Source organism: Poecilia mexicana, unplaced genomic scaffold (assembly GCF_051168715.1).
Source record: "Poecilia mexicana isolate PSO_F unplaced genomic scaffold, ASM5116871v1 scaffold_5, whole genome shotgun sequence".
Lineage (NCBI taxonomy): Eukaryota > Metazoa > Chordata > Actinopteri > Cyprinodontiformes > Poeciliidae > Poecilia > Poecilia mexicana.
The window spans coordinates 30,767,982-30,787,651 of NW_028263374.1; the positions used below are offsets into that span (position 1 = coordinate 30,767,982).

At 50.1% G+C, this 19,670-nt stretch overlaps 1 protein-coding gene across 1 annotated transcript in view; it reads left to right on the top strand.

The window, feature by feature from the left end:
- grm7 (glutamate metabotropic receptor 7) overlaps positions 1 to 19,670 on the top strand; it is a 98,830-nt gene that overhangs the window by 47,902 nt on the left and 31,258 nt on the right. The window contains exons 3-4 of the mRNA XM_088005882.1: positions 13,955 to 14,090; positions 14,533 to 14,687. Coding sequence (XP_087862008.1) covers positions 13,955 to 14,090; positions 14,533 to 14,687 — 291 coding nt within the window. The remainder of the gene's footprint in view (positions 1 to 13,954; positions 14,091 to 14,532; positions 14,688 to 19,670) is intronic.

Sequence of the window (19,670 nt, forward strand, 5' to 3'; positions counted from 1 at the left end):
CAGGACCAGAGGGGTTCATCAGAACCGGATGGGTCCACCAGAACCGGACGGGTTCACCAGGACCAGAGGGGTTCATCAGAACCGGATGGGTCCACCAGAACCGGACGGGTTCACCAGAACCAGAGGGGTTCATCAGAACCGGATGGGTCCACCAGAACCGGACAGGTCCACCAGAACCGGACAGGTCCACCAGAACCGGACGGGTTCACCAGAACCAGAGGGGTCCACCAGAACCGGACAGGTTCACCAGAACCAGAGGGGTTCACCAGAACCGGATGGGTCCACCAGAACCGGATGGGTCCACCAGAACCGGACAGGTTCACCAGAACCGGATGGGTCCACCAGAACCGGACAGGTTCACCAGAACCGGACAGGTCCACCAGAACCAGAGGGGTTCATCAGAACCGGATGGGTCCACCAGAACCGGACGGGTTCACCAGAACCGGACAGGTCCACCAGAACCAGAGGGGTTCACCAGAACCAGACGGACCCGTCACATCAGCAGCAGACTGCCTGCCGGCTCGCTGTCCTCCAGGTCATATTGGGTTCATGTCATCCTGGGTCAGGAACTGCTTCCTCCAGGTCAGAGGTCACTCTGTCAAACTTCCTGGATCCTGAACCAAGGAGATTCCAGCTTCCCTGAATGGACAAGTTAGTTTAAAGCTAAATGTTTAGCTTGCTGGCTGAAAGTTTAGTTTGGTATTAAATCTTTAACTTGCCAGTGAAGTTTGTATTTTGTAACAAAATATTTAATTTCCTTGATAAATATTTAGTTTCGATAGTTGCTTAACTAAATATTTAAGCTAACTAATCTTTAGTTTGAAGCTTATTTAGTTTGGAGCTTCAAACTAAATATTTATTTTGACATCTATAAATTAATTTATTGATGGTGAAAATATGAGTTTGAACCTCCAGACGTTTTTCTGAGAAACAAAAAACCCAAATCATTGTTGCTAACGGTTGTCAGTAATTAACGGCTTTCCGTACTCACTCACCTGAATTTACCTGCATTTCATATCTTCTCTCTCTCTCTGCGGTTCGTGACTCTTGGTTTTCTATGGTTGCTGAGTCTGAAGTTCAGACGTTTCCTCCAGCCTGGATTCTGTTGGTTCTGATGCGAGGAGCGGTGGACCTCTGTGAAACCCAGGCTGAGTTTGTGTGTCCCTCTGTGATGGAGGAGGACAAACGGGAGGAAACGCTGTGATTAGCTGGGATGAGGAGTTTGACCTCATTCGTTGTCTGAGACTTTCTGCTTATTGAGACGATGAAGCTGATGGAGACGAGTCTGAGCGAAGCGTTTCCTCGCCTCCGTCCTGTTCATCATCTCTAACGAGGCCGAGGCGCCCCTCAGCTGAAATGCCTCCTCTCACCCCCCGCCCCGTCCCCAGGGTGATGCATCACCTCGGAGCAAGGCCTGATGGGAAATCTGTCCTCACAAAGCCTCTCACCCACAGAGACGAGGCTCGATTTTACATGCTGGGTCGCTCAGAAACTAAACACTGACTCATGGTCCAGCAGCCTGCTGAGGCAGAGGCCGCTGTGCTGAGGGCCATGGTTCTGACCCGGTTTGGATCGGGCTTCAGGCTGCATTCAGAGGCTGCAAAACAAACCCAGATCACCAGCCCTCCACCACCGTGCTCTGCAGCCGCAGCAGCTGGTTGAGATGAAAACATTTGTTTGTTTCATCCTGGTTCTGTCCGTCTCAGTTCTGTCCGTCTCGGTTCTGTCCGTCTCGGTTCTGTTCATCTCGGTTCTGTTCATCTCGGTTCTGTCCATCCTGGTTCTGTCCGTCTCGGTTCTGTCCGTCTCGGTTCTGTCCGTCTCAGTTCTGTCCGTCTCGGTTCTGTCCGTCTCGGTTCTGTTCATCTCGGTTCTGTCCATCCTGGTTCTGTTTGTCTCGGTTCTGTCCGTCCTGGTTCTGTCCGTCTCGGTTCTGTCCGTCTCGGTTCTGTCCGTCCTGGTTCTGTCCGTCCTGGTTCTGTCCATTCTGGTTCTGTTTGTCTCGGTTCTGTCCGTCCTGGTTCTGTCCGTCTCGGTTCTGTCCGTCTCGGTTCTGTCCGTCCTGGTTCTGTCCGTCCTGGTTCTGTCCATTCTGGTTCTGTTCGTCTTGGTTCTGTCCGTCTCGGTTCTGTACGTCCTGGTTCTGTCCGTCTCGGTTCTGTCCGTCTCGGTTCTGTCTGTCCTGGTTCTGTCCGTCTCGGTTCTGTCCGTCTCGGTTCTGTCTGTCTCGTATGCTAACTTCAGTGCGGCGGCCATCTTGTTTCTGGAGAGAAGAGTCTTTCTTCTCCTTCAGTTCTTCCAAACGACCACTGGCTGAGTGCCATGACCTTTAACCTTAACCTTCTAACTGAGGCCTGTAGAGTTTTAGATGGCGCTCTTGAGCTTCACACTCTGACCTCTGACCTTCATCGTCTGAGAGGATGATGAACTTCCAACGGTTTAGAGATGACCTTTGACCCTTCCCAGGTTGAGGTCATTGCTGAGGTCATTGTTGATGGTGTATGGAGCTAAATTAGTTCCATAAAGTTTGTTCAGATGAAACTGAAAAAAAAATACTTTTCAGATTAAAATTATTTCAGTTTCAAGTTTTTTTTTTACAAGCTTTATGGCCCCAGTTTGGCTCCATAGTTTCCACTCTGACTTTTGTTCCCATTTTTCCAAACGCTGATGCATTTTAACGTGTTCTAATCTGGGATTAGGATTAGATGACTGTATATTTTAAAACTCCTAAAACATGAATTTTCTCCCTGGTTGCATGTTTACTATTGCAGCTATTATAATATTCGTAATGAGGGCCTTTAGTTGAGCAGGAATGAGGCGCAGCAGCAGTTTCCATACATTAGAAGTTATTATTTGTGTTTGGATTATTAAACAGTCGCTCATCTGTCAGACTGAAACGTTCAGGGAAAATAATCCTCCCAGCTTCAGCTCAGTTTCTCATTTTCCTTTTTCTCTCTGTTCTGGAGCAGAAGTGGGAAAGCGTTGTTCCTGCTGCTGTCACCAGTCTGCAGGTTGGATGTGGATAATTCCTGGGTTTCTCTCGGTGTGGAGATCCTGCAGGCTGCGGCGTGTTGCACTGCAGGGTTTCAGAGACACGCAGGGAAAACAGACTCTCTGTGGAGATAAATCAGGCTGAATTAAAGCGGAATCATCCTTTAATCTGAAATGAAAACAACTCCAGAGGCTTTATTTTTAGCTGCTGGCTGCCATCAAACACTCATCAGATCCTCTTTGTCAGTGCGAAGACCTTCTGCTGTGTCATAACAAGCTTCCGTGAGGCTGAACTGTGAAATGCTGGGGCTGAGGCGCCAAGCAGGACGGAGCGGAGCTGATTTCCATGCGTGCTGAAAGAATGTCTTCCTCCGTTCACTCCCACATCCCAACACTCAGCTGGAGACGACTTCTGACTGAGCAGCCGCCTCTGTTCTGCTTCCAGCTGCTCCAAGTGTTTCCACCTTCCTTCACCTCGCTCTGAGCACAACCTCCTCTCAGTCATCCTCCCACATCATCATCAGGACGAAGCTCAACTCGCCGACCTCGTCAGGATGCTGCGACAAGCCAGAAGTTCACCACGTGTTTCTGCAGCAACCAGCATTAACATCTTCCATGTCCTCCTGCTGCAGAAACCTGAACACCTGGAAATCTGAGCCAGTCTTCTTCACCTCCTCCTCATCATCAATAGACATGTCCCGGTAGGTTTGGTCCCAGTAGGTTTGGTTGGTCCAGGTAGGTTTGGTCCCGGTAGGTTTGGTCCCGGTAGGCTTGGTCCCGGTAGGTTTGGTCCCAGTAGGTTTGGTCCCAGTAGGTTTGGTCCAGGTAGGTTTGGTCCTGGTAGGTTTGGTCCAGGTAGGTTTGGTTGGTCCAGGTAGGTTTGGTCCCAGTAGGTTTGGTCCAGGTAGGTTTGGTCCCGGTAGGTTTGGTCCAGGTAGGTTTGGTTGGTCCAGGTAGGTTTGGTCCCAGTAGGTTTGGTCCCGGTAGGTTTGGTCCAGGTAGGTTTGGTCCTAGTAGGTTTGGTCCAGGTAAGTATGGTCCAGGTAGGTTTGGTCCAGGCAGGGTTGGTCCTGATAGGTTTGGTTGATCCTGTAGGTTTGGTCCAGGTAGGTTTGGTCCCAGCAGGTTTGGTTGGTCCAGGTAGGTTTGGTCCCGGTAGGTTTGGTCCCAGTAGGTTTGGTTGGTCCAGGTAGGTTTGGTCCCGGTAAGTTTGGTCCAGGTAGGTTTGGTCCCAGTAGGTTTGGTTGGTCCAGGTAAGTTTGGTCCCAGTAGGTTTGGTCCCGGTAGGTTTGGTCCAGGTAGGTTTGGTCCTAGGTTTGGTCCAGGTAGGTTTGGTCCCGGTAGGTTTGGTCCCGGTAGGTTTGGTCCAGGTAGGTTTGGTTGATCCTGTAGGTTTGGTCCTGATAGGTTTTGTTTATACTGGTAGGTTTGGTCCTGATAGGTTTGGTTGATCCTGGTAGGTTTTGTCCCAGTAGGTTTGGTCCCGGTAAGTTTGGTCCAGGTAGGTTTGGTCCAGGCAGGGTTGGTCCTGATAGGTTTGGTTGATCCTGTAGGTTTGGTCCAGGTAGGTTTGGTCCCAGCAGGTTTGGTTGGTCCAGGTAGGTTTGGTCCCGGTAGGTTTGGTCCCAGTAGGTTTGGTTGGTCCAGGTAGGTTTGGTCCTGGTAAGTTTGGTCCAGGTAGGTTTGGTCCCAGTAGGTTTGGTTGGTCCAGGTAAGTTTGGTCCCAGTAGGTTTGGTCCTGGTAGGTTTGGTCCAGGCAGGTTTGGTCCTAGGTTTGGTCCAGGTAGGTTTGGTCCCAGTAGGTTTGGTCCCGGTAGGTTTGGTCCAGGTAGGTTTGGTCCAGGTAGGTATGGTCCAGGTAGGTTTGGTCCAGGTAGGGTTGGTCCTGATAGGTTTGGTTGATCCTGTAGGTTTGGTCCTGATAGGTTTTGTTTATACTGGTAGGTTTGGTCCTGATAGGTTTGGTTGATCCTGGTAGGTTTTGTCCCAGTAGGTTTGGTCCCGGTAGGTTTGGTCCCGGTAAGTTTGGTCCAGGTAGGGTTGGTCCTGATAGATTTGGTTGATCCTGTAGGTTTGGTCCTGATAGGTTTTGTTGATCCCGGTAGGTTTGGTCCCAATAGGTTTGGTTGGTCCAGGTAGGTTTGGTCCAGGTAGGTTTGGTCCCAGTAGGTTTGGTCCTGATAGGTTTGGTCCTGATAGGTTTGGTCCAGGTAGGTATGGTCCGGGTAGGTTTGGTCCAGGTAGGGTTGGTCCTGATAGGTTTGGTTGATCCCGGTAGGTTTGGTCCAGGTAGGTTTGGTCCCAGTAGGTTTGGTTGGTTCAGGTAGGTTTGGTCCCGGTAGGTTTGGTCCAGGTAGGTTTGGTCCAGGTAGGGTTGGTCCTGATAGGTTTGGTTGATCCTGTAGGTTTGGTCCTGATAGGTTTTGTTTATCCTGGTAGGTTTGGTCCTGATGGGTTTGGTTGATCCTGGTAGGTTTTGTCCCAGTAGGTTTGGTCCCAGTAGGTTTGGTCCCGGTAGATTTGGTCCAGGTAGGTTTGGTCCCGGTAGGTTTGGTTCAGGTAGGCATGGTCCAGGTAGGTTTGGTCCCAGTAGGTTTGGTTGGTCCCAGTAGGTTTGGTTCCGGTAGGTTTGGTCCCGGTAGGTTTGGTCCCGGTAAGTTTGGTCCAGGTAGGGTTGGTCCTGATAGATTTGGTTGATCCTGTAGGTTTGGTCCTGATTGGTTTTGTTGATCCCGGTAGGTTTGGTCCCAGTAGGTTTGGTTGGTCCAGGTAGGTTTGGTCCAGGTAGGTTTGGTCCCAGTAGGTTTGGTCCCGGTAAGTTTGGTCCAGGTAGGTTTGGTTGGTCCAGGTAGGTTTGGTCCAGGTAGGTTTGGTCCCAGTAGGTTTGGTCCCGGTAGGTTTGGTCCTAGTAGGTTTGGTCCAGGAAGGTATGGTCCAGTTAGGTTTGGTCCAGGTAGGGTTGGTCCTGATAGGTTTGGTCCAGGTAGGTATGGTCCAGGTAGGTTTGGTCCAGGTAGGGTTGGTCCTGATAGGTTTGGTTGATCCCTGTAGGTTTGGTCCAGGTAGGTTTGGTCCCAGTAGGTTTGGTTGGTTCAGGTAGGTTTGGTCCAGGTAGGTTTGGTCCAGGTAGGTTTGGTCCCGGTAGGTTTGGTCCCAGTAGGTTTGGTCCCAGTAGGTTTGGTCCAGGTAGGTTTGGTCCTGATTGGTTTGGTTGATCCTGTAGGTTTGGTCCTGATAGGTTTGGTTGATCCTGTAGGTTTGGTCCTGATAAGTTTGGTTGATCCTGGTAGGTTTGGTCCCAGTAGGTTTAGTTGATTCTGGTAGGTTTGGTCCAGGTAGGTTTGGTCCCAGTAGGTTTAGTTGATTCTGGTAGGTATGGTCCAGGTAGGTTTGAAGCTGTGCAGAAAACCCTTGGATCCTCTTCTTCTGACACTGACATCTTCATTATCCCCCATCATCTGTCTGTCAGAGAACAATGTGTTCTGTTTCCTCTGATGGGCAGCTGAAGATTATCACACCTGTCAGGGATTTCTGTCGTTTCCTCTGGATTCCTGACTGTTTAAAACACAAGCAGCTTGAGCTCCTGTTGCTGCACCTGCTAAGGAGATCAAATCTCACCAAATATTCATGATCACAACAGAAAGAGTCAGAGGGGAGGCTAAAGCAGCAGGACAACGATGCCGGGTTGTTTCAGGACTCCACCAGTCGCTTTAACCCGACTCCGGTCCGTCTGTCTATGAACTCCGGTTCGGTGGTGAGGTGTGAATGCTAATCGACCTCTGACCTCTGGTCCTCCAGAGTTTGGTTGAAGTGAACTCTGCTTCAGTTTGAATGTGAACACCAAGCGGACCGGAGATCGCTCCACCAGCAAGAAGTGGACTACAGTGCAGGGCATTCTGGGTAGATACAACCAAAGCTAATGTGCTAGCCTAGCGCTAGCAGCAGAAATGGTTCCTGGTCTTTAGCCTAAAGAGAAATCCTCCAACCGCTAAAATCTGACGCCTCCATCTTGTTTCCATCTGGTGAAGAAGGAAGTTGCTCTCAGTGTCTTCAGAGGTTTTTGTGTCGTTGGAGTTCTGGTTCCAGTAGAACCGGGTCGACCGGACTAAAGGAGGGAAACACACTAAAACTTAAAATATTCCAGTTTCAGGGAGAAACCAGGCAGGAGTCATTACAGATCAGAATCAACTCTCATTCACACTCCAGAATATCCTCCTGTATTGTAGATGGCACAGCGATGTGTAGTTTATATTTATCATTTCACTGTTCCTGCTTTTAGATTAAATTATTCCTCTGTTATCGGCCACCTCCGGTCCATTCTGTGTGTCAGCAGTAATTTGCTTACAGGAATGGAGTTTCTCAGAGTTTCCATTTGGCTCTTAATGATCTGCTTCTTACTCTGTACATGTTTGATGTGTCAACCCATCTGGCAGCTAAAACTTTAGATTTAAACGTTACTGAATAAGAGATGACGCTGAAAACACCTGAGTGTTTTTATCAACATTTAGTGGTAAAAATATATTTTCATGTGAGACGGTGGTGAGAGTGGATTCAGAGGAGACGTTTCCAGGCTGAACACGGTTCACATGTTTTTATTTAAATACGTCGTGATGTGATCATAACGCCTGAGCCCAGCGCGCTGTGAGAGCAGACGGAGTCCAGCTGAGAAAAGGTTCCAGCAGGAACCTGGAGCCGGGCTTCGGGCCGCTCTGATTGGACCGCAGCTCCGCCATGAACCACGGCGTTGCCCTGAAGCGCGTGCGGACCCGGCTCATTAAAGATGCAGAAACATCATGAATATTTTAGCACATTTGATCAAATGAGTTCTAAAAGCTTTGCTGAGCGAGCCGAGGAATCAGAACCGGGCCGGGCGGCTTTCATCGTCGTCATGTTCATCATCAGAGTCTGCTGAGACCAGGACGCTCTGGCCGCCTGCAGTTCACTCACGCTGTCGCCATGGATACCGCTGGAAGCTCGTCAGCATCTTCATCTCCGATTTTATGATAAAACAGCTTGCCATACAGGGTGCTAAGTTTCCAGACAGGAGGAAGGGCAGATTCAGCAACTCGTCATCTTCTGGCAACTCGTCAACCTCCAGCAACTCATCAACCTCCAGCAACTCATCAAACTCCAGCAACTCATCAAACTCCAGCAACTCGTCAACCTCCAGCAACTCATCAACCTCCAGCAACTCGTCATCTTCCAGCAACTTGTCAAACTCCAGCAACTCATCAAACTCCGGCAACTCTTCAACCTCTGCCAACTCATCAACCTCCGGCAACTCGTCATCTTCCAGCAACTTGTCAAACTCCAGCAACTCATCAAACTCCGGCAACTCTTCAACCTCTGGCAACTCATCAACCTCAGGCAACTCGTCATCTTCCAGCAACTCAACCTCCGGCAACTCATCAACCTCAGGCAACTCGTCATCCTCCGGCAACTGGTCATCCTCTAGCAACTCATCAACCTCCAGCAACTCGTCAATTTTCAGCAACTTGTCAACCTCCGGCAACTTGTCATTTTCTGGCAACTCGTCATCTTCCGGCAACTCATCATCCTCCAGCAACTCATCAACCTCAGGCAACTCGTCAACTTTCAGCAACTCATCAACCTCCGGCAACTCGTCATCCTCAGGAAACTCATCAACCTCAGGCAACTCGTCAACCTCCGGCAACTCGTCATCTTCCAGCAACTCAACCTTTGGCAACTCATCAACCTCAGGCAACTCGTCATCCTCCGGCAACTGGTCATCCTCTAGCAACTCATCAACCTCCAGCAACTCGTCAATTTTCAGCAACTTGTCAACCTCCGGCAACTTGTCATTTTCTGGCAACTCGTCATCTTCCGGCAACTCATCATCCTCCAGCAACTCATCAACCTCAGGCAACTCGTCAACTTTCAGCAACTCATCAACCTCCGGCAACTCGTCATGCTCAGGAAACTCATCAACCTCAGGCAACTCGTCAACCTCCGGCAACTCGTCATCTTCCAGCAACTTAACCTCAGGCAACTCGTCATCCTCCGGCAACTCGTCATCCTCCGGCAACTCGTCATCCTCCGGCAACTCGTCATCCTCCGGCAACTCGTCATCTTCCAGCAACTCGTCATCTTTCAGCAACTCATCAACCTCAGGCAACTCGTCATCCTCCGGCAACTCGTCATCCCCTAGCAACTCATCAACCTCCAGCAACTCGTCAACGTTCAGCAACTCATCAACCTCCGGCAACTCATCTTCTGGCAACTCATCATCTTCCGGCAACTCATCATCCTCCAGCAACTCATCAACCTCAGGCAACTCGTCAACTTTCAGCAACTCATCAACCTCCGGCAACTCGCCATCCTCAGGAAACCCATCAACCTCAGGCAACTCGTCAACTTTCAGCAACTCATCAACCTCCGGCAACTCATCATCCTCCAGCAACTCATCAACCTCCAGCAACTCATCAACCTCCGGCAACTCGTAAAACTCCGGCAACTCATCAACCTCCGGCAACTCATCAACCTCAGGCAACTCATCATCCTCCGGCAACTCGTCATCCCCTAGCAACTCATCAACCTCAGGCAACTCGTCATCCTCCGGCAACTCGTCATCCTCTAGCAACTCATCAACCTCCAGCAACTCGTCAACTTTCAGCAACTCATCAACCTCCGGCAACTTGTCATTTTCTGGCAACTCGTCATCTTCCGGCAACTCATCATCCTCCAGCAACTCATCAACCTCAGGCAACTCGTCAACTTTCAGCAACTCATCAACCTCCGGCAACTCATCATCCTCAGGAAACTCATCAACCTCAGGCAACTCGTCAACCTCCGGCAACTCGTCATCTTCCAGCAACTTAACCTCCGGCAACTCGTCATCCTCCGGCAACTCGTCATCTTCCAACAACTCGTCATCTTCCAGCAACTCGTCAAACTCTGGCAACTCTTCAACCTCTGGCAACTCGTCATCCTCCGGCAACTCGTCATCCCCTAGCAACTCATCAACCTCCGGCAACTCGTCAACTTTCAGCAACTCATCAACCTCCGGCAACTCGTCATCTTCTGGCAACTCGTCATCTTCCGGCAACACATCATCCTCCAGCAACTCATCAACCTCAGCCAACTCATCAACCTCAGGCAACTCGTCATCTTCCAGCAACTCAACATCAGGCAACTCGTCATCCTCCGGCAACTCGTCATCCTCCGGCAACTCGTCATCTTCCAACAACTCGTCATCTTCCAGCAACTTGTCAAACTCCAGCAACTCGTCAAACTCTGGCAACTCTTCAACCTCTGGCAACTCGTCATCCACCGGCAACTCGTCATCCCCTAGCAACTCATCAACCTCCGGCAACTCGTCAACTTTCAGCAACTCACCAACCTCCGGCAACTCGTCATCTTCTGGCAACTCGTCATCTTCCGGCAACTCATCATCCTCCAGCAACTCATCAACCTCAGGCAACTCGTCAACTTTCAGCAACTCGTCAACTTTCAGCAACTCATCAACCTCCAGCAACTCATCAACCTCCAGCAACTCATCAACCTCAGTCAACTCGTCAACCTCCAGCAACTCATCAACCTCTGCCAACTCATCAACCTCCGGCAACTCTTCATCTTCCAGCAACTCAACCTCAGGCAACTCGTCATCCTCCGGCAACTTGTCATCCTCCGGCAACTCGTCATCTTCCAGAAACTCGTCATCTTCCAGCAACTTGTCAAACTCCGGCAACTCGTCAAACTCCGGCAACTCTTCAACCTCCAGCAACTCATCAACCTCAGGCAACTCGTCATCCTCCGGCAACTCGTCATCCCCTAGCAACTCATCAACCTCCGGCAACTCGTCAACTTTCAGCAACTCATCAACCTCCGGCAACTCATCAACCTCAGGCAACTCGTCAACTTTCAGCAACTCATCAACCTCCAGCAACTCATCAACCTCAGCCAACTCATCAACCTCAGGCAACTCGTCATCTTCCAGCAACTCAACATCAGGCAACTCGTCATCCTCCGGCAACTCGTCATCCTCCGGCAACTCGTCATCTTCCAACAACTCGTCATCTTCCAGCAACTTGTCAAACTCCAGCAACTCGTCAAACTCTGGCAACTCTTCAACCTCTGGCAACTCGTCATCCACCGGCAACTCGTCATCCCCTAGCAACTCATCAACCTCCGGCAACTCGTCAACTTTCAGCAACTCACCAACCTCCGGCAACTCGTCATCTTCTGGCAACTCGTCATCTTCCGGCAACTCATCATCCTCCAGCAACTCATCAACCTCAGGCAACTCGTCAACTTTCAGCAACTCGTCAACTTTCAGCAACTCATCAACCTCCAGCAACTCATCAACCTCCAGCAACTCATCAACCTCAGTCAACTCGTCAACCTCCAGCAACTCATCAACCTCTGCCAACTCATCAACCTCCGGCAACTCTTCATCTTCCAGCAACTCAACCTCAGGCAACTCGTCATCCTCCGGCAACTTGTCATCCTCCGGCAACTCGTCATCTTCCAGAAACTCGTCATCTTCCAGCAACTTGTCAAACTCCGGCAACTCGTCAAACTCCGGCAACTCTTCAACCTCCAGCAACTCATCAACCTCAGGCAACTCGTCATCCTCCGGCAACTCGTCATCCCCTAGCAACTCATCAACCTCCGGCAACTCGTCAACTTTCAGCAACTCATCAACCTCCGGCAACTTGTCATCCTCAGGAAACTCATCAACCTCAGGCAACTCGTCAACTTTCAGCAACTCATCAACCTCCGGCAACTCATCATCCTCCAGCAACTCATCAACCTCCAGCAACTCATCAACCTCAGGCAACTCATCAACCTCAGGCAACTCGTCATCTTCCAGCAACTCAACCTCAGGCAACTCGTCATCCTCCGGCAACTTGTCATCCTCCGGCAACTCGTCATCTTCCAGAAACTCGTCATCTTCCAGCAACTTGTCAAACTCCGGCAACTCGTCAAACTCCGGCAACTCTTCAACCTCCAGCAACTCATCAACCTCAGGCAACTCGTCATCCTCCGGCAACTCGTCATCCCCTAGCAACTCATCAACCTCCGGCAACTCGTCAACTTTCAGCAACTCATCAACCTCCGGCAACTCATCAACCTCAGGCAATTCGTCAACTTTCAGCAACTCATCAACCTCCGGCAACTTGTCATCCTCAGGAAACTCATCAACCTCAGGCAACTCGTCAACTTTCAGCAACTCATCAACCTCCGGCAACTCATCATCCTCCAGCAACTCATCAACCTCCAGCAACTCATCAACCTCAGGCAACTCATCAACCTCAGGCAACTCGTCATCTTCCAGCAACTCAACCTCAGGCAACTCGTCATCCTCCGGCAACTTGTCATCCTCCGGCAACTCGTCATCTTCCAGAAACTCGTCATCTTCCAGCAACTTGTCAAACTCCGGCAACTCGTCAAACTCCGGCAACTCTTCAACCTCCAGCAACTCATCAACCTCAGGCAACTCGTCATCCTCCGGCAACTCGTCATCCCCTAGCAACTCATCAACCTCCGGCAACTCGTCAACTTTCAGCAACTCATCAACCTCCGGCAACTCATCAACCTCAGGCAATTCGTCAACTTTCAGCAACTCATCAACCTCCGGCAACTTGTCATCCTCAGGAAACTCATCAACCTCAGGCAACTCGTCAACTTTCAGCAACTCATCAACCTCCGGCAACTCATCAACCTCCAGCAACTCATCAACCTCAGGCAACTCATCAACCTCAGGCAACTCGTCATCTTCCAGCAACTCAACATCAGGCAACTCGTCATCCTCCGGCAACTCGTCATCCTCCGGCAACTCGTCATCTTCCAACAACTCGTCATCTTCCAGCAACTTGTCAAACTCCAGCAACTCGTCAAACTCTGGCAACTCTTCAACCTCTGGCAACTCGTCATCCTCCGGCAACTCGTCATCCCCTAGCAACTCATCAACCTCCGGCAACTCGTCAACTTTCAGCAACTCATCAACCTCCGGCAACTCGTCATCTTCTGGCAACTCGTCATCTTCCGGCAACTCATCATCCTCCAGCAACTCATCAACCTCAGGCAACTCGTCAACTTTCAGCAACTCATCAACCTCCAGCAACTCGTCAACCTCCAGCAACTCATCAACCTCAGGCAACTCGTCAACCTCCAGCAACTCATCAACCTCTGCCAACTCATCAACCTCCGGCAACTCGTCATCTTCCAGCAACTCAACCTCAGGCAACTCGTCATCCTCCGGCAACTTGTCATCCTCCGGCAACTCGTCATCTTCCAGAAACTCGTCATCTTCCAGCAACTTGTCAAACTCCAGCAACTCGTCAAACTCCGGCAACTCATCAACCTCAGGCAACTCGTCATCCTCCGGCAACTCGTCATCCCCTAGCAACTCATCAACCTCCGGCAACTCGTCAACTTTCAGCAACTCATCAACCTCCGGCAACTCATCAACCTCAGGCAACTCGTCAACTTTCGGCAACTCGTCAACTTTCGGCAACTCATCATCCTCCAGCAACTCATCAACCTCCAGCATCTCATCAACCTCAGGCAACTCGTCAACTTTTGGCAACTCGTCAACTTTCGGCAACTCGTCATCCTCCGGCAACTCACTTGAGTAAAAATATGTTGAAGTAGATGTAGTTGTAGGTTATCTACTCTGCCCACCTCTGCGTACTTACCGGGTACAGGAAGTGATGTCATTTTCCTCTAACTGATCGTCTGAGCTCCTTCAGGGCTTTTTAAACCAGCAGTGAGACTCAGCTGAGTTGGGAACAGTCAAAGTCGCTGCAGCTCCAGGGAGACGTCAAAGAGTCTTAGGCGGTTCATGAAATGTCAGAGAGCGGCGCTCGGCGGCGCCGTTTCCTCCAGCTCTCCTGTGACTTTTCACGCAGCTCTTACCCTTCAGGACCGACTCGGTTCTGAAGTCAAACGTTCCTGAAGTCCAGCTCCAGAGTTCATCCGTGTGTTTTTCTCTCCGCAGGTGGAATCTGCATCGCTCAGTCTCTGAAGATTCCCCACGAACACAAACCGTCGGACTTTGACAAAATCATCCGGCAGCTGCTGGACACCCGCTACGCCAGAACCGTGGTTCTGTTCGCCTCTGACGAGGACATCAGGTAGCCGGGGCTCGTCTCAATCAGTCCGTCCTGCTAACGATCGCTCTGTTTGCTACTTTAAATTCATTCAGTTGAGGTTATTTCTGTAGCGCCAGCTCACACCAGATCGTTTAATCGTTCATTCCTGGTTATCATGGATGCATCGGGGTCACTTTATTTGTCAGATTAGTTTTCTTAAACCTGACTGAAACTACTAACTATTTAAATGTTTTAGAAACTCTTCAGGCAGAATTTGGATGGTTTGTTTCTTTGTTCTTAAAATCATCATGTTCATTTAATTTACTCTGTCCTGAATTTCCCCGCTTTGGGACAATAAAGGGTATTGATTAGAGAGTTTAATAAACCCGTTAATAATCAGATGAAACCTTGCAGTTCGCCAGCCGTCTCTCTGGCCCTCCAGGCTTCCGTAGATGCTGAGCTCTGGGTTTTGCTTTGGCTGCAGGGGAATCCTGAACGCCTCGAAGCGGGCCGATCAGGTCGGACACTTCCTGTGGATCGGCTCCGACAGCTGGGGGTCCAAGAACAGCCCCATCCACCAGCTGGAGGACGCCGCCGTGGGCGCCATCACCATCCTGCCCAAGAGGGCCACCATCAGCGGTGAGTTCAGGGACTCACCCCGGGATCAAACTGGAATGATTTATCGTCTCCAGATGTCTGAACTTCACCTCTCTGCTTCATAAACTCCATTTTAAACAACGTTAAATGTTTGATTGCAGCAAATAATCAAATATTTCAACAAAATCTTTCACATGCAGATACAAAATCCTAACTTGGTCATCATGGAAAATGTAGTTTTATCACAGATAAATCAGCTGAACCCATGGAAATCGTATTTACTTATAATTTTTTATCTTTCAAGATGGCCGCCCTGGTTGTCAAGGAGAATATATGTTTGCTTTAAAATCATCTGTAGTTATTACCAGTGGTGGACACAAATGACTAAAACATTAGGTCCACTAAGTACTGATACGCTATTCAAGAGTCTTAGCTATGCTAATGCTAAACACATAAAAACATTAGCATAAGCTAATGCTAACCATTAAGACGACTGTCTCTCAGTCTGTCTCATATCTTCGTTTGAGACTCGCTAACAGGAAAGTCCTCAGGTTCTGATTTTTTGACTTCTTATTGCTGCAAAGCTGCGTGAGCAGGACGAGCAGCATCTGTGGCATCCTCATTATCCATCAGCAGGAAGCTCACAGAAACGTTCAGGTTTTATTGTTGACATTTCCGCAGATATCGAGATTTCAGGCTGGTGTAGAAATAATTTCCAACAGCCTCCATTTTACAGCTTTTATTTAGACTGTGCTCTGATTTAACCTTTGACTCAATCAGCACATATTTGAATGAAGCGACATTTCAGAGCGTTACAGACAGGAGGAGAGGGAGCGTGCTGCAGGTAGGCCAATATTTCACAGGAACCTGAGGGAGGAAGATGAAGGTCTGAAACTCCCTCACTTCTTGCCTTTCCACAGACATAATGATTAAAAAATGAAAGAAAAGGCCAAAAAGACTCAGAAGATCTGCTTGATTTGACATTTACAGTCAATTTATCTGCTGATTCTTGAGTTTTTGTGCAGGAAGCGGCAGAGTTCCTCCGTTTCAGCTGCAGCTTTCTGCTTTGCGCCACCTGGTGGCATTGCTCTGTCCACGCAGCCACGTCAAGCGTTTATTCAAATATGACTTTAGAAGCTAGAAGAACTGGGAGACTCAGTGCAGCTGCTATAAGTTTATTTCCTACAAGAGTTAACACTAAAACAGGTTTACAATAAAATATTACTCAACATCAGGCTGAAAACAATGTAAATACTGTCATAAAAGCTGTTGTTTATCAGGTTTTAATGTTATTTGCGATCTGTACATCAGCAATCGGCCAATAAACCTGTTCTGGATCTATTGGTAGTGCACTGCCTCCGTCCTCCACTAGGGGGCTTTCTCCTCCAGAGACGTTTCTCCCCAAACAACAATATGCATTTAGGAAAATGGCAGGAACAGTCAGATTACATTAGATTTCTGGTCAGTGAACGAACCGGGTCAGACTGGCATCACAGTCAATCAATCAAATTTGATTTGCATAGAACCTGTCAGCAGCAAGGCTTTTCAAAGTGCTTTACATCATAAAAACACAAAATCATAGAAACTCACAGTCAATATTTCATTCTGCACATCGGACATTACTTAATGTTTCAAAAGCAGCTGAGTTTCAGTCTGGACTTAAAGGATCTCAGTGTTTCAGCTGTTTTACAGTTTACTGGAAGTTTGTTCCATATTTGTGCTGCATAGAAGCTGAATGCTGCTTCTCCATGTCTCCAGGTTCTGGTTCTGGTTCTGCTCTGACGACAGCAGATCTTTAATGTATTGTGGTGCTAAACCGTTTATAGTTTATCCTCTGAGCTACAGGGAGCCGAAGAAGGACAGTAGATCTGGGTGGTGTAGAACCAGGTGGTGTAAAACCGGGTGGTGTAGAACCAGATGGTGTAGAACCGGGTGGTGTAGAACCGGGTGGTGTAGAACCGGGTGGTGTAGAACCGGGTGGTGTAGAACCGGGTGGTGTAGAACCGGGTGGTGTAGAACCGGGTGGTGTAGAACCGGGTGGTGTAGAACCAGATGGTGTAGAACCGGGTGGTGTAGAACCGGGTGGTGTAGAACCGGATGGTGTAGAACCAGGTGGTGTAGAACCGGGTGGTGTAGAACCGGGTGGTGTCTCTACCCTCCTGGTTCTAGTCAGATCTCCAGCTGCAGCTTCTGGTCTGTCAGTCTGACCTGCTGCAGGAATCAAACCACTAAATCCTGGATGAGTTTCTCTGGTCGGAGACTTTAGTCCTCTGGGCCTGAATGTCCTGCAGCTGCTGGAAGGACCACTGAGGAACCGGCTTCATAACGCCGGAGGAAGACGGATCGCATCGTTTATCGGTTAGCTTGATAAATTTATTGTGATAATAAGAATTTTGGTTTATCGCTGTCTTCATAACTTCCATGTAGTGACGTTTAAAACTCCCCAAAACTGTTTTACTATTTTCCTCGCCGTTAGTTCAATGAAAACTATAAATGCCAATAAATCTGAAAACGCTGTGTGCAGTTTAGTGATACAAGTCATGTTTTTTATGTGACTGGTGCCCTAAAACGCGTTACCCATGGGAATGTTTTTCAGGAGCAGTATTTGTATTAGTGGGACTGTAATTGCCGTGACACTCAGTCACACAGTTACCTAAAAAGAAGAAATAACGGCTGAAGAGCTCAGCAGCGTCCTCACACCCGGCAGAGAGAAGAGGCTGTGAAACGCAACAAGGTGAGGACTGCAGGTCAACTGGCAGCTTGTCCTCCTGACGAACCCTGGCAGAGCCGCCTGGGCCTGGAAAGGTCACCGGGAGGCCATCGGATTGTTGAGCTGCTGCTTCGACCTGAAGCAAACCAGAGGTGGAAAAACTGCTGGGATTTACTAAGGATTCATCGTTCCTACCAGCCGACTCCGGTCCGCTTCGACCCGACTCCGGTCCGCTTCGACCCGACTCCGGTCCGCTTCGACCCGACTCCGGTCCGCTTTAATCCAAAATATTTGGATAGCAACTTAAATATTTAGTTAAATATTAAGTTAGCGAGTTACATTTTTAGGTCTGAACCAAACATTTAGTTTGAAAATTATACATTAGTTTAATTTAGTTAAAATATTTAACAAAATGAAATATTTAGTTTGAAACTGTGACATTTAAAATGCAGGTAAAAATGTGACTTTGAAAAGTGAACTCCATTGTATTTTCTGTTGGGTTAAATAAACCAAATGATTCCTTTAACTCTGCAAACAGCGCCCCCTAGTCCTGCTCTGTGGTTGTTTCCTGCAGGATGTGAGGAAGCTTTCGTTTGTTTTCCTCTCAGCTCTTCCTGAAGAGTCTCCAGAAACCAAACGAGGTGAGTGTAAAATGTTCCCTGGTGAAGCAGCTCTTCATCCAAAGCAGCAGCGTTTTTCTGCCATTCCCACAAAGATGAATCACTTTCCCTGCAGCTCTGAACGAAGCGCCACTTTCCCTCAAACGCTCAACAAACTGTTCAGATGTTTGCTTCTCTGAGCTGCTTCTGTTTCTGTGAAGCAGCTTCTGCTGCCGGTCGGAGAATCTTTGCAGATTCAACAGCAAAGTTCTGCTTCACGTTCAGCTTTATGCAGAAATGAAGACGGATCTCTGGGTTCCTGAGGAACCTCCAGACTCCGAGGAGACGTCGATGCGCTCTGAAGCAGCTGCAGCCGTTTCCGCTGCGGTTTGTCCGAACTGGCAGGTCGGAGCTGGAACTGGACTCAGGTCGCTACAGGAAGACGGACGGATGTGCAGCGGCTCCATGTCGGAGTCTCCTCCTCGCTGAGTGATTACCCGACAGGAAGTGGCTGCAGACCGCCAGGAAGTAATCCTCAGCTGGACTTCCTTTATGGAAACATGGAGCTGAAACTCTTTTCCTCCTGTTGCAGCAGCAGGACTGATGATGAAGCAGATTCTCCTCTTCATCACCACGGCGCTTCAGAAGACCTTCCTCCTGCTGGCAAAGCGACTTCTGGACCCGGAGCGGGAACCGAACCATCTGGACCCGGAACAGGAACTGGACCCGGAGCGGGAACCGAACCGTCTGGACCCGGACCGGGAACCGAACCGTCTGGACCCGAACCGTCTGGACCCGGAACAGGAACTGGACCCGGAGCGGGAACCGAACCGTCTGGACCCGGACCGGGAACCGAACCGTCTGGACCCGGACCGGGAACCGAACCGTCTGGACCCGAACCGTCTGGACCCGGAGCGGGAACCGAACCGTCTGGACCCGAACTGTCTGGACCTAAACCGTCTGGACCCGGAGCAGGAACCAAACCGTCTGGACCCGAACCGTCTGGACCCGGAGCGGGAACCGAACCGTCTGGACCCGAACTGTCTGGACCCGGAGCGGGAACCGAACCGTCTGGACCCGGACCGGGAACCGAACTGTCTGGACCCGAACTGTCTGGACCCGGAGCAGGAACCGAACCGTCTGGACCCGGACCGGGAACCGAACCGTCTGGACCCGAACTGTCTGGACCCGAACCGTCTGGACCCGAACCGTCTGGAACCGAACCGTCTGGACCCAAACCGTCTGGACCCGAACCGTCTGGACCCGGACCAGGAACCGAACCGTCTGGACCCAAACCGTCTGGACCCGAACCGTCTGGACCCGGACCGGGAACCGAACCGTCTGGACCCGGACCGTCTGGACCCGGACCGGGAACCGAACCGTCTGGACCCGAACTGTCTGGACCCGGAGCAGGAACCGAACCGTCTGGACCCGGACCGGGAACCGAACCGTCTGGACCCGAACTGTCTGGACCCGAACCGTCTGGACCCGAACCGTCTGGACCCGAACCGTCTGGAACCGAACCGTCTGGACCCAAACCGTCTGGACCCGAACTGTCTGGACCCGGAGTGGGAACCGAACCTCTGGACCCGGAGCAGGAACCGAACCGTCTGGACCCGGAGCAGGAACCGAACCGTCTGGACCCGAACCGTCTGGAACCGAACCGTCTGGACCCGGAGCAGGTACCGAACTGTCTGGACCCGGAGCGGGAACCGA